Raw genomic sequence first — 13,813 nt, 5'->3', positions numbered from 1 at the left:
ATAGAACAGACCTGACCGAGGTCACGTAGAAGTGGAAGACAGATTGTCAGCAGCTAGAGGCATTGCTGACAGTCTGTCAAGGAAGGAGGCACAGTTAGATACTGCCATACCAAAGACGCATCTTCTACAGAGTAACTCTGTTTTGAAATGGAAGCCCAAAAACCTCCAAAACTAAAGTAAAAAAAAAAAGCCACAAACCACTTATTTTTAAACCAACTTACTAAAAACACTATCAGTAAAACCACTGTTTTAGTTACACCCCTTACCCTTTACACTGGAAACTTCAGAGATCAATCCACAGAAGCAAGGAAAAAAAAAAAGCCACCACCACCAAAACCACACCACCACAGGACACACCAACCTCAGATGGGAGCAAAAAAAAAAAAAGTCTCTCAAGATTCTTGGTCAAAGAAGCATCGGGAAGACTATGGGTTGATGGAGACACAACCAACACCTACTAGTCATGATAAGAAAAAGTAACAGGCAAGAGTCAGACAGTACAACAGCGGGAGGTGGATGAGGGTCCGCACCTAGTGCACGTGTCCTCTGCTGGTGAAATGATTCAGCCTCCACATACTGCAAATGAGTGAAGAGAGTTTACAGTTGGTTACTGAAGAGAGGGAAGACAGCAGTGCTCACATATTTTCCATTTGTCCCAGTTATAAGTCTCCAAAGATACGCACTATTTCCCAAAGTGAAGGGTGAAACAGGGTTAGCCAGGTGAGTAGGAAGGAAGGAATTCCCGCAGGGATGACAAGACGATGGGCAATGCCTGCAGAAAACTGGTGGGCAGCTGTATGTAAGGACAAAATATGAGAATTGAAGAAAAAAGTTCCAAAATCATTAAAAATTAAGAAGCATATGACAGAATAAAAAACATACACAGGAAAATAACCAGGAAGCGAGAAAGCTTTCATGTATAACTGTAGACAGCTTTGTAACATAATCACATTTTGCTCAAAAGATACAAAGCGATACATTGCTATACGCAGAGCCCGAAGCCACCAGGCCATCCAACAGCCAAGTCCAGAGGCCAGACACCAGGCAACATCACCATTACCTCACATTAGACAGAGCATACTATAGGCTTGAATATAAGTATTATTTTCCGTATATGAGATATGAATAAGCCATAGATTGTCCGATGCAAAACAGCAGAAATGGTAACTGTGCGACCCCAAAGCAGTAGGAAAAAATAAATAAACCAAGAGGACAAGCTTTTCAAACCCAGGCTGTATTGCAAGGCAGAAGCGAGGGCGGAGAGACTCACAGCCCATGATACAATGACAGTCTCCATAGCATTAAGGAAGGAGTAGGCACAGGCTTGGTCACACCTGCAGCTGGTCCCTTCTTCAGATCCACTGACCAATAGGAGATTCACGCAAGTCAAACAAGAGCCCTCTTTTAGCTCTTTCCATTACTTAATAAACAATAATAATTAAAAGTAAAAACTCTACTTCTTGCCAGCATGACGTCAGTTTTTATTCATATGCTCATATTTTGAGAGAATAACCTCGTATTTAGTCAACAGAAAGTTTAAAGGTTCCCACAGACCCTTATCTATAACTTTCCTGACTCAAGTCACACACTTAACCTCTACTTAGTCATTAAAACTGCAGTGCAACCCCTCCTTTAGAGGACAGTATTTATAGGACATTCCAAGCCACTGCCTTGATAATCTGCAGCCATTTCAGGGTCATGATTTGTTCACCGGAGTCATATGCAGAGCAGATTTTTTTTTAAAGCAAGTGTCCCTTTAAGTTGTTCACCATCTGTGTCAAAACTTGGAAATTCAAATATCATCAGCTACTTCCATCTGGCTCAGCGTTGATGTATTTCCTGTTTCAGATCCACTACAGGAATACTTTTTACATGACCAGTTACTTTCATTTCACCTCATTTCTGATACGCAGCCTTCGCTGCAGATACTACTATACACACACCACGCTGAAGCAGAAGCAACTCCTCAATAAAAGCACCCAACAACATTCACTGAACCATTCCCTACTGCCAATGTTTTCTCCTGCAGACCAGCTGCCATGATTAGGAGGATATTAAAGGCTAAAGCATCAGCTGGCAGGCAGGCATGCTGCTGGAGACACAGGTAACAGCAGAGCTTTCCATGACCCTGTAATCACTGCCCCCTTCCAGCGATCCCCTTTAGCCTCATGCAGGGACCACAGGCACCACCAGCACCAGGGTTTGCCACCTTGCTTCTTCCAAATTCTTTTATTTTTCATTATTCTATGTATGGCAATTAGGAAAGCCCTCCTCTGCTAACACAGCACAGTTGAAGGTCCTTGCACGTTCGGTTTGGGTACGGTCCGACGTCATCAACTCCTTGTTTGGCATCGGTTACCTCCTCCTGGGACCCACAGGCTATTCAGCTATGTTCCCTAAACACATGTTATTTTACTACATTCAACTTCACATTGAGTGATGTCAGTACTTCCGTGCTTTGTTCAGAGGAGGAGAAGGCAGGCAGAGCAAACACAAACACCTAAGGCTGGGCTTCCAGAAGACATTTGGATGCTTGAAGAGGCTCTCAGGCACGTCACAGTTCATCTGCTCTCACAAATCCCAAGTGCCCTCCTGCGCTATCAGACATACATTTTCAAAGCTGCTCAGGAGCTGTGCCTCCAGGAGGCTCGGCCAGCAATCACTTAGGAACTCACCATGTCAAGCCGCGAGGTTCCTCCACAAGGAAGAGAATTCTCCACGGTGCCACCAACGATGCCCTCCACACATGAGACTCCTCAGGGATTCCTGCTTTACTACAGCACGCTCCCAAAACCCCTGCACCTAGCTCAGCTCGGGAGCTGCTCAAGCAGGTTTTCAACCTCAATATTGATTAATTTGGGTAGTAAAAACACTGAAGTGACACAGCTGCTACGACAGTACAGCTGTACAGAACAGAGTGCCTTAAGAATCCAAGTGCCTACAAGCATATAATCGGTAGATTATGTACACGTTTACTTCCATCCGTGTTCATAAATTACACAGCAAATCCTGTATCACTTACTTGCTGATATTTTCTACTGGGTAGCAGACATTTTGCTACTCCAACATCCTTTGGTAAAATCAATCACCACAAACCTCTGAAAACACGTTACAAAAAGGTTTGTGCTAAAATAATACAAACAGTACTCTAAATACAGCAGCAGTGCTAAGAAATATTACAAAAAAAAATTACAAAAAAAAACCAAAATTCAAGTATCATGGCCAATAGTTACTTCAGTTATTCATGCATCTGTTTGTTTTGTTATCTATACGGATACATAGAATTATAGAATAGTTTGGATTAGAAGGGACCTTTAAAGGTCACCTAGTCCAACCCCCCTGCCGTGGGCAGGGACATCTTCAACTAGATCAGGTTGCTCAGAGCCCCGTCCAACCTGACCTTGAATGTTCCCAGGGATGGGGCATCTACCACCTCTCTGGGCAACCCGCGCCAGCATTTCACCACCCTCATCATAAAAAATTTCTTCCTTGTATCTAGTCTGAATCTACCCTCTTTTAGTTTAAAACCATTCCCCTTGTCCTGTCGCAACAGGCCCTGCTAAAAAGTCTGTCCCCATCTTTCTTCTAAGCCCCCTTTAAGTACTGAAAGGCTGCAATAAGGTCTCCCCAGAGCCTTCTCTTCTCCAGGCTGAACAACCCCAACTCTCTCAGCCTTTCCTCATAGGAGAGGTGTTCCATCCTCCTGATCATTTTTGTGGCCTCCTCTGGACCCGCTCCAACAGGTCCATGTCTTTCCTGTGCTGCGGGCTCCAGAGCTGGATGCAGTGCTCCAGGGTGGTCCCACCAGAGTGGAGTAGAGGGGCAGAACCACCTCCCTCGACCTGCTGGCCACGCCGCTTTTGATGCAGCCCAGGATATAGCTGGCCTTCTGGGCTGCGAGCACACATTGTCGGCTCATGTCCAGCTTTTCACCCACCAGCACCCCCAAGTCCTTCTCGGCAGGGCTGCTCTCAATCCCTTCATCCCCCAGGCCTGTACTGATACCGGGGGTTGCCCCCACCCAGGTGCAGGACCTTGCACTTGTCCTTGTTGAACCTCATGAGGTTCACACGGGCCCACTTCTCGAGCTTGTCCAGGTCCCTCTGGATGGCATCCCGTCCCTCAGGTGTGTCGACCGCACCACTCAACGTGGTGTCATCTGCAAACTTGCTTAGGGTGCGCTCAATTCCATTGTCTATGTCATTGATGAAGACATTAAACAGTACTGGTCCCAATATGGACCCCTGAGGGACATCACTCGTTACTGATCTCCATCTGGACATTTTGCTGTTGACCACTACCCTTTGGATGCAACCATCCAATCAATTCCTCACCCATGGGACAGCCCACCCATCAAATCCATACCTCTCCAGTTTAGAGAGAAGGATGTTGTGGGGGACCATGTTAAATGCCTTACAGAGGTCCAGACAGATGACTTCTGTAGGCCTTCCCATGTCCACTGATGTAGTCACTCCATCATAGAAGGCCACTAGGTTGGTCAGGCAGGACTTGCCCTTGGTGAAGCCATGCTGGCTCTCTTGAATCACCTCCCTGTCCTCTATGTGCCTTAGCATAGGAGGATCTGTTCCGTGATCCTCCCAGGCACAGAGGTGAGACTGACTGGCCTGTAGTTCCCCGGGTCTTCCTTTTCTCGCTTTTTAAAAATGGGGGTTATGTTTCCCCTTTTCCAGTCACCGGGAACTTCACCGGACTGCCACGACTTCTCAAATATGATGGATAGTGGCTTAGCAACTTCATCCAGTTCCTTCAGGACCCGCAGATGGATCTCATGGGTCCAATGGACTTGTGCACCTTCAGGTTCCTTAGATGGTCTCGAACCTGATCATCTCCTACTGTGGGCGGCTCTTCATTCTCCCAGTCCCCACCTTTGCCTTCTGCGGCTTGGGCGGTTAGGCTTTAGCACTTGCCGCTGAAGACCGAGGCAAAAAAGTCACTGAGTACCTCAGCCTTCTCCATGTCCTAGGTAAGCAGGGCTCCCGTTTTGTTCCAGAGAGGACCCACATTTTGCCTAGTCTTCCTTTTATCCCCAACGTACCTCTAGAAGCTTTTCTTGTTGCCCTTGACGTCCCTGGCCAGATTTAATTCTATCAGGGCTTTAGCTTTCCTAACCTGAGCCCAGCTGCTCAGACAATTTCTCCATATTCCTCCCAGGCTACCTGTCCTTGCTTCCACCCTCTGTAGGCTTCCTTTCTGTGTTGGAGCATGTCCAGGAGCTCCTTGTTCATCCATGCAAGCCTCCTGGCGTTTGTGCCCGATTTCCTCTTTGTTGGGATGCATTGCTCCTGAGCTTGGAGGAGGTGATCCTTGAATATTAACCAGCTTTCTTGGGCCCCTCTTCCCTCCAGGGCTTTGTCCCATGGCACTCTACCAAGCAGGTCCCTGAAGAGGCCAAAGTCTGCTCTCCTGAAGTCCAGAGTAGTGGAGCTTGCTGTGCACCCTCCTCGCTGCCCTAAGGATCTTGAACTCCACCATTTCATGGTCACTGCAGCCAAAGGTGCCCTTGAGCTTCACATTCCCCACCAGCCCTTCCTTGTTGGTGAGAACAAGGTCCAGCATAGCACCTCTCCTCGTTGGCTCCTCTACCACTTGGAGAAGGAAGTTATCATCGACGTATTCCTGGAACTTCTCGGATTGCTTACACCCTGCCGTGTTGTCCCTCCAACAGATATCAGGGTGGTTGAAGTCCCCCATGAGGGCCAGGACTTGTGAACGTGAGGCTGCTCCTACCTGTCTATAGAGGGCCTCATCCGCTCAGTCTTCCTGGTCGGGTGGCCTGTAGCAGACCCCCACCGTAATGTCACCTGTCCTTGCCCTCCCTTTAATCATCATCTGCTCTTGGTCAGCTCCTCATCCATCCCCAGGCGGAGCTCCATGCACTCCAGCTGGTCACTGACATAGAGGGCAACTCCCCCTCCCCGTCTCTCCTGCCTGTCCTTCCTAAAGAGCCTGTATCCTTCTCTTCCAACACTCCAGCCATAGGAGCCATCCCATCACATATCCATGACACCAATAAGATCGTAGCCCTGCAGGCGTGCACACGTCTAACTCCTCTTGTTTATTCCCCATGCTACGTGCGTTTGCAATGATTACACATAATAGTTCTCAATGTAATTATTTCAGTTTAGTTACAAAGCTATATGGAGCAGAAAAATATTTCCAGAGATATTTCATATTTTGCTGATGAAACTGAAATTCAGCAATTGCTGCTTCTTGTGTTGTAAGTCTTTACATCAAAAATCAGATTTAATGCATAAAATTACATAAACATAGGAAGATAAATAATACTATAAATATATAAGTGTTTTCACAACTGCAGCCTGAAAATGTAGATAAAGTTTTAGAATTACAAGAATTATCTCTTTTTGAACCTTCTTTTGGTTTAGATAGGGCATGATTTCAGTTTCCCCTCCAAGCTAAAGGAGGAAAGTATTCCAGTAACTCATTAAGAAATTCATTAAAGCATTATTCAGAAAATGGCTATTGTCAGAATAGCCTTGGGATCTACCACAGGCCAGAAAATAGAATTAAAAATGTTTTTAAGTTTACCAAAAAAAAAAAACCAAACACAAAAAACCCCAACAAAAAACCAAAAACGCTAACTTTTCAGTGGTCCATCTCTCTGTCAAAGGCAACCCATAAAGAAGAGCAGCCCACATATTTCATAGAGACGGTCATTAGCCACCACTGAATGTTTTGTGAAAGTTTCAGACTTGCAGCACGTAGAAGAGGAGAGGTAAGACTGACATCTTTAATAGAGTAAATACTTTAAAACTGGATTAGCACTAGTTCCTCATTTGAGCTTTGATTCATTAATGTAAGTCAGCTTTCAGCTATTTATCTAACATTGGACACATCTACAGGTATTTAACAGGATGTATTGGATTTCAGTCCTGAAGGACTACTAAAGGATTAGACAAAGCGTACCCTGCATGTGCTCTATAGCCAATGCCAGAGAAACTCCAGAAACACAAATATTTCAAAGAAAAATAATTGCAACGCCTATAGTTGCAAGCTGACAGAAAGGCTTCCTGGAGACGCTGGTTGAAAGTTGCATCCAGTTTACTTTCCCCTTTCCTGAAAGCTTTGCCTATACAGAAAGGAAAATGCATTTATAATACAAAGAAAGCTATGCCAAGTATGGCAAACAGTCTAAAATTAACATCGTATCAGTGCACCTAAATCAAGCATTTATGGCAATGAGAGACAAAGAGGAAAACTACAAAACCCACCAAGGTAGTACTTGAAATTCAGGTGGAAATTCAGAAATGGTTTTCCCCCTGAATTAATACCAAACCAAAAACCTTGAATCAGGACCTTGTCCTACTGTCACTTCCATATTTGTGTACGATATAAAGTGTAAATCCTTGTGAAAATTGCCCCTCCCCTTTTATCTTCTAAGAACAAGAGTGTTAATTAACAGCTGAAAAATCCCTAAACTGACTGAAAACTTACTCTGCAGAGTTAAATAAATGCTCTGTATGACACCCATAGGCAGCCAGCTGTTTATAGGAAGTCAGTATGTACTCTATGAGAAAGAAAAAAAAAACAAAAAGTATTGCTGGTAAATCCCTACAGGAATCATTTCTCGGAACAATCCTGGTTTGTAGAGTTGTCACTGACCTGGACGAAAGCAAACAGGAGTACACTCTTGCTTTCACTTATCCGGTATCTTTATCCCTCTCCAATCTGTTGCTTGCAACACGTGTTTATTGACAGAGAGCAATAGTGACTGCTAGTAGACTAACCATAATCAAGCACATGCCTACAGTCAAATTAAGGTCATTCATTTAGGAAGAAATACGCTTCATCTACCAGTCCCTTACCTCTGCTTCATGTAAGCACAGAAATGCATCCCCTCAGCAAGCAGGGAATTAAAAGGTATTGTAAGATATCACAAAATAAAACTGTCATCTGGGCATACAGTAGGGTATGTTGTCTCTAGGAGAGTGAATCTGTATCTGCTTTCTCAAAACGGTAATACACTGATAAATACATCAGCAAATATTGCTTGGGCATTTTTACTCCATCCATTTGGGACGTGGGAGAGCTCAGTCCTGCTGTCAGTAACAGTACAAAGGTAATCGTCCTGTCCTGTCAGACGGCTCCAAGCCTCACTCACAACACAGCATCACTAAGATGCATCGCTGAGATGCATCCTTTTCAATTTCCTAAAAACCTTTTCCTCCCTACTTTAAGGCACAAATATGCAAACGCAAGATCATCAAACTCCCTTAGTAAACAAGAGAGGGTCTCCACATGCCACCACCACTCACTGCAGCTGCGGACTGTAAATCCGGCATTCCACAAAAAACTTATATCTGTCCCAAACCACCGCAGTCCTCCCTCGAGCAGCAGAAGCAAAGCAGCAGTGCTTGGCCATAGCAGTTCCTGTGCTTTCAACGGCACTGCTCCTACGAAATTCCTATCCCCCCTTTCGAAGAGCCACTACAAGAGCACAACTCAGCTGCAAAACTTATATATAATGGCCTTTGAATCACCACTTAGTCCACCAATTCATTATAGCCCTCCTCTAGTAATAAAAAATATATATATACTTCTGCATACCTGGTTTGAAGATACTTCTATCTACACCATTTGAAAAGCTATCCCAATCTCAGAAAGGCACTAAAATACCCTAACCTTGCAAGGTGGTCAAAGTCCATCCTGTTTCAAAGCATCTAAAATCAGGCTAGTTATCATTTGCTCTGTCGTGACACGCAACAAAAACTCACCAGTAACAAGCAAAATACAGGAACTCCCAACTGGTGTGGCTCACAGTAAAATTGGTTTTGTTTGTGGGCTGGTTTTTTTTGTTTGCTTGATGTTATTTGGTTGGTTGTTTTTTTTCTAATTAATGCACATGTAAACACACACCCTACACAGTATAGAGTGTATCTGAGCAGCCTGCATGATACTGGCTAAGGACCAAGAACAACAGATACTATCTCAAGTACTTGCAGCACCCTGACTACTTAGGGGAAAGCTTGAGCACACCTAGATATGCCATAAAAGTGCAACAATTGCACGTATACAGTCATAGAAGTACAGACTATTTTTAAAATGCTAGTGTCCTTGACATATGTGTTATCTTTGACCTAATCCATGGCATTAGGAAGCACCTACCCAGGCATCACGTGCTGTCCTGAAGTAGTAACACTCAATGCAGCTCCCTGTACAGATACCCAGCCCTTTCTTCATCAAGGCTTTGACTTTATGAAGCTGTCCAAAGCCAGAAGCACCTTGGCTGCAAGGCAGAGCCCACATGGCTGGCTGATCACAACACGGGCATGACTATCCATGTCTTCCAGTGACTCAGTAGGAGTACCAGAGGAAAGTAGAGTCAGCATCCTGAAAACTAACAGGATCTTGGAGAGCACAAGCCCTGTAGCCGGGAAGATCTCCTTCTACATCTGACCATGCATGGACACACACAGCACTATTTTCCTATTTCTCCATTTATTAAAAAAAAAAAAAAACAACAAAACTGATTAAACTATCACAGTGATGGTCTAATTACCCCATATCTGCACATACTTTTGAAGACAAAGACATTTTAAATCAGGTATTTGTGGTAACCGTAGTAGCTCCAGTTCTACCTCTTACTGCAGCTTTAAGTCCAAAGGAAAGGGGTCAAACAACAGTAGAAGTCAAGAGGATTTGGAAGCTACTAGAGCTATTTCAGAAGCACTATTCAGGCTCTCAGACTTCCCAAAACAGCTCATTACATCTCCTCTCCACTGGCGTAAAGAAGAACACCAAAACTACAATTTTCGCATCACACTAAAAGCAGGAAATGCGAGACTGAGCAGCCACACTCCGCAGCCACTCGGGACATCGAGGGTATGCAGCAGACATAAGCAGCTCCTGGGGCTCTCTGAAAGCCCCTAATGTTCCTACTGAGGAAGACGAACACCCACATGGCCGTCTCACCACCACTGCACGCCTCCCCACCGGCTCGGGGCGAGAGATGAAATACAGAGCTAGGCGCTGAGACGAAGGAGAAGGATACACAGCATCAGGAGCGGAGAAAAGCTACTTCAATTAAGCTGATTGTCTTCCTGTTTCAGATGGTTCCCCGTATGTTAATCTAGTAATTGTATTACCCATTATATCCACACCCATTCCTCATCCAACCTCCCCGCACGCCGAGCCCTGAATTCTCTCAGGAAGCGGAGCTGAGTCACACTCACAACTGGCTGCTGAGATAATGCCTATGCACTACGCGGCAGCGCTCCTCATTTTAAGGCAGTAAGTTTAGTTTGCACATGTGCTGGACATCCAGCATCATCTGCAAACCCTACCATGCAAGGTGAAGTGGGTTGAGCAGGAAGAGCGTTTCTTAACACACCTGTATCCTACAGTATAAGTATGTATAGGTATATCCTTCAGTATAGATATATCACAATAATTTATTCCTACTGCTTCACAGCCAGCAAATCTTTGGGACTTGAGATGTTAAGAAAACTTAGTTGTGCACAGGAACACACTAGTAAAGAGGAGGAAAAAAGTATATATACACATGCATATTTTATATATAGACATCTTATATACGTACACACACACACACGTATACATACACGCATTTCTGAGCTCACACAACTGCAATGTAAGTAATATAACCCACAACAATAGATACCCGCCTGTTATTTCCACTTTAGTAAAGCGTAGACACTAAGTGTATTACATACATGTATTACTAAGATGGCAGTTCAATTAACAATCCAATTAACACCAATCAATTAACAGGTCAATTATTTGGGAAGAGGCAGATGTTTCTGTTCCACTGTTAGTCTCCAGGACTGGCCATAGTAAATAGCTAGAAAGAAAAATACTCGTTTATTAGCATGTTCACCTTAACAGTGCCTTCTCCATTTCTGTTTGGGACTATGCAATTGCTACATCAATTCTCCACAACCTGAAAGCTTCACAAACAGCAAAAAATAAAACACCAGAAGTCTGGCAGTGTACAGAAGCGCCCTTTTTTAACAACACAAAGATGTGTAAAATATGTGCAACCAAACGGAATATTCATCTTTCTCAGGAGGAAACCCAGCAATGCTGAAAAGAAGCTATCCCTCCCAAAACAGCGTCTAACAGCATAGCACGGGCCAGTGAATCGCAACATTCAATTAGCTCTAAATCAGATTTTATCTCCTTGCAACACTTTGTCTACTTTCAACTCTCACACCCCTGCAGTTCAGCAGAGAAATACCCTAATTTTGCTGAGGATCACCCCTCTCAGCTAACTTGCAGGAAAAAGAAAAGAAACTACCATAGAAAAACAAACCTATTATAAAACCATGACAAACTTCTCTCCAGAGCAGTGGACACAAACAAAAAATACCAATTGAGCACCAATGGAGCATGTAATCTTGTGCTTTTTGAAACTGTGAAACAATTTTTTTTTCTTAAATTACATTTAAGTCTAGTTCTCTTACTACACATACAATTTCCCACGCTGGATATCCAAATATACTTAAAGTGTATTTTAAAAGACTCAGTTTATTCCATACTACTTATTCTCTCACCCTTTCAAAAGCACTTCCAAGACATCGATTCCTAGAAGCCCAGGGCAGGGCAATCTCCTCCGCCACAGTATTAAATACAAGTTCCTACAAAAGAGGAACTTGCTTTTGAGAGTCACTGGTTTATAACACCAGCATATACTACGTGACGATTTAGTCATTCCAGTCTTTCACAAATACCCTACCCATCCCACACCACGAAGCAGGTATTTGGAAAACTGAATGAGCTACTGCCATCTGTAGCACTTCTGCTTTCTTATACTTGTCCTCCATCCTCGGCGCGGATACTACTCTCAGCTCTCACACGGTGTAACTGGCCAGCTAGGATTTGCTAGTAATTTAGAAGCCATGCTCTTGTTTTCCAGGGACGTACACAAAGAATTTAAAATTAATTCCTAAAATTCATTTGGGCTCTACTTGGACCCAGAAACTCCCTCCTTCCCGCTCACATTGTTTACACAAGGCTTAGCTGTGGGTATACATGAAAAGTAAGTTGCTCTTCACAACCAATAGAGTCCAAGAACTGTGGTGGACATTGAATTTTGTATTTCCAAATTGAATAGTCAGATTTATTGTTTCCTTCCCCAAAACAAACGCTCTCACTCATGCCAATAAAGTTTTCTTCTCCATAACCCCTAAAAAACGCTTTTGATCAAAATGAAACATCCTCAGTATCAAGATGGGCCCTCTCAGCACAACACTGCCCAAAACCACCGGAGTTCGGTTCTGTTTCATTACAGCGGAGACGTTTTAACTACCGGCAGAGAACAATCCCCCTCTGTTTGAGAGGGACGGAAGAAGCAGAGTACGAAATGGATCCCCGGACAGCAGCGCGCACGGGAAACCCCTCATCTGTATGAAAATCACACTCCCTGCAAAACGAAGAGCCTTTTCCCTTTCTAGCCTTAAAACTTCCCTCTCCTAAGGAGGGATACGAGATGAGGGAGCACCGGGCATCACCAGGGCACCGGGTGGGCTTCCCAGCTGGCGCAGGGCAGCGCGTCCCAGCGACCTGCACAGCTCCCACCAAGGATCCAGCACTGGAAGCGTATCCTGTTTAGCTGCCGTCGGGGAGGGGGAAAAAAAGAAACCAATGTAAAAATAACTCAAAGCCCTCTTCTATTCAGACAAAGTAGTGCTCGGGAAGAAAAAAAAATACACAGGGGAAAAAGAAAAGGCAACTTTTTTAGCGAGGATGACTCAAGCGCAGGTTGCCCGGCGTTCCCAGACAAGTCCTAAACTTTCCCTCAGCAAGTCCCCGCCGGCGGCGGCGGCCGAAGCCCCGCGGGAGCGGCGCGGGCGGGGGCTGCAGCCGGCGGAGCGAGCCCGGCCGGCCCGGGGGCTCCGTCCCGGCCCCGCGGGCGGCCGAGGAGGTTTCCTGAGGCGGGCGCTGCTGCCCGGGGAAGCGCGGCCCCGGCCCGCCGCAGCCCGCGGCCGCGCGGAGCGGGTCCGCCGCCAGAGACCGGCTCCGGGGGAGCCGAGGCGGGGGAGGCCCGCGGCTGGGGGTTCCCCGCGGACGGCGCGGGCACTCGCAGCGCAACAGGCGGGAGCGGGGCCGGGAGGGTCCTCACCTACGCCGTATTTTTCCTCCCTTTTGGTGGGAACCCAGCGGGTCATGGCGCTGGGGGCCGCGGGGGCGGCCGGACCGGGCGGGGATGCGAGAGCCCCGCTCCTACGCCGCCATTTTCCAACCGCGGGACGGGAAAAGTTTCTACCGACGGCGGAGTCATGTGGTGCGGGCGGAGCCAGCGGCCTGGCGCCCCGGCCGGCCGGCCGCCCCGCCGCGGGGGAGGCGGGGGATTGCGGGGCGCCGAGCCCCGCTCGGCGGCGGGGGGCCGGCGGCGGGAGGAGCGCGGGCAGCCCGCCTCGGCAGCCCGCCTCAGCGGCCCAGCCGGTCCCCGGGGTGCTGAGGGGGACGGCGGGCGCCCCGCGAGGGAAGGGGCCCAAACGGCCGCCTCGTCCCGCCGCCCGCACCGGCAGGAAAACCCGGCCGGGTCCCGTCTGGTTTCTACACAAAGGAAAGCGGGGTGGGGCGGTGCCTCCCTGGTAATCTCCCTAATTGTATAATTATATTCCAGGCACACCTGGGCTCACTCTGCCGTAAAGTTTCTTTACCTAGGCAAAGCCAGCTCTATGTAAAACCAGCATGACTTTCCTCAGTGCCACATTGCCAGGCAGCTCCAGCAGAAGGATCCCAATCTTCTTCAGGACACACTGGCTCCCCAGAAATCGCCAGTTTCCTGGTTGTATTTTAGCTCCTGCTCTGA

At 46.4% G+C, this 13,813-nt stretch overlaps 1 protein-coding gene across 2 annotated transcripts in view; it reads right to left on the bottom strand.

The window, feature by feature from the left end:
• The window catches only part of DOCK1 (dedicator of cytokinesis 1), a 321,757-nt gene extending 308,423 nt beyond the window's left edge, over positions 1-13,334 (bottom strand). Inside the window, exon 1 of one of the 2 annotated variants that reach the window (XM_075155288.1) lies at positions 13,118-13,334. In XM_075155288.1, the coding sequence (XP_075011389.1) occupies positions 13,118-13,163 (46 nt within the window). In that variant the 5' untranslated portion in view covers positions 13,164-13,334. The remainder of the gene's footprint in view (positions 1-13,117) is intronic. The other variant, XM_075155289.1, reaches the window with a different exon arrangement.
• Positions 13,335-13,813: the final 479 nt, after the last annotated feature.

Source organism: Calonectris borealis, chromosome 7 (genome assembly GCF_964195595.1).
Source record: "Calonectris borealis chromosome 7, bCalBor7.hap1.2, whole genome shotgun sequence".
Lineage (NCBI taxonomy): Eukaryota > Metazoa > Chordata > Aves > Procellariiformes > Procellariidae > Calonectris > Calonectris borealis.
This window is presented reverse-complemented; position numbering and strand designations above follow the sequence as displayed.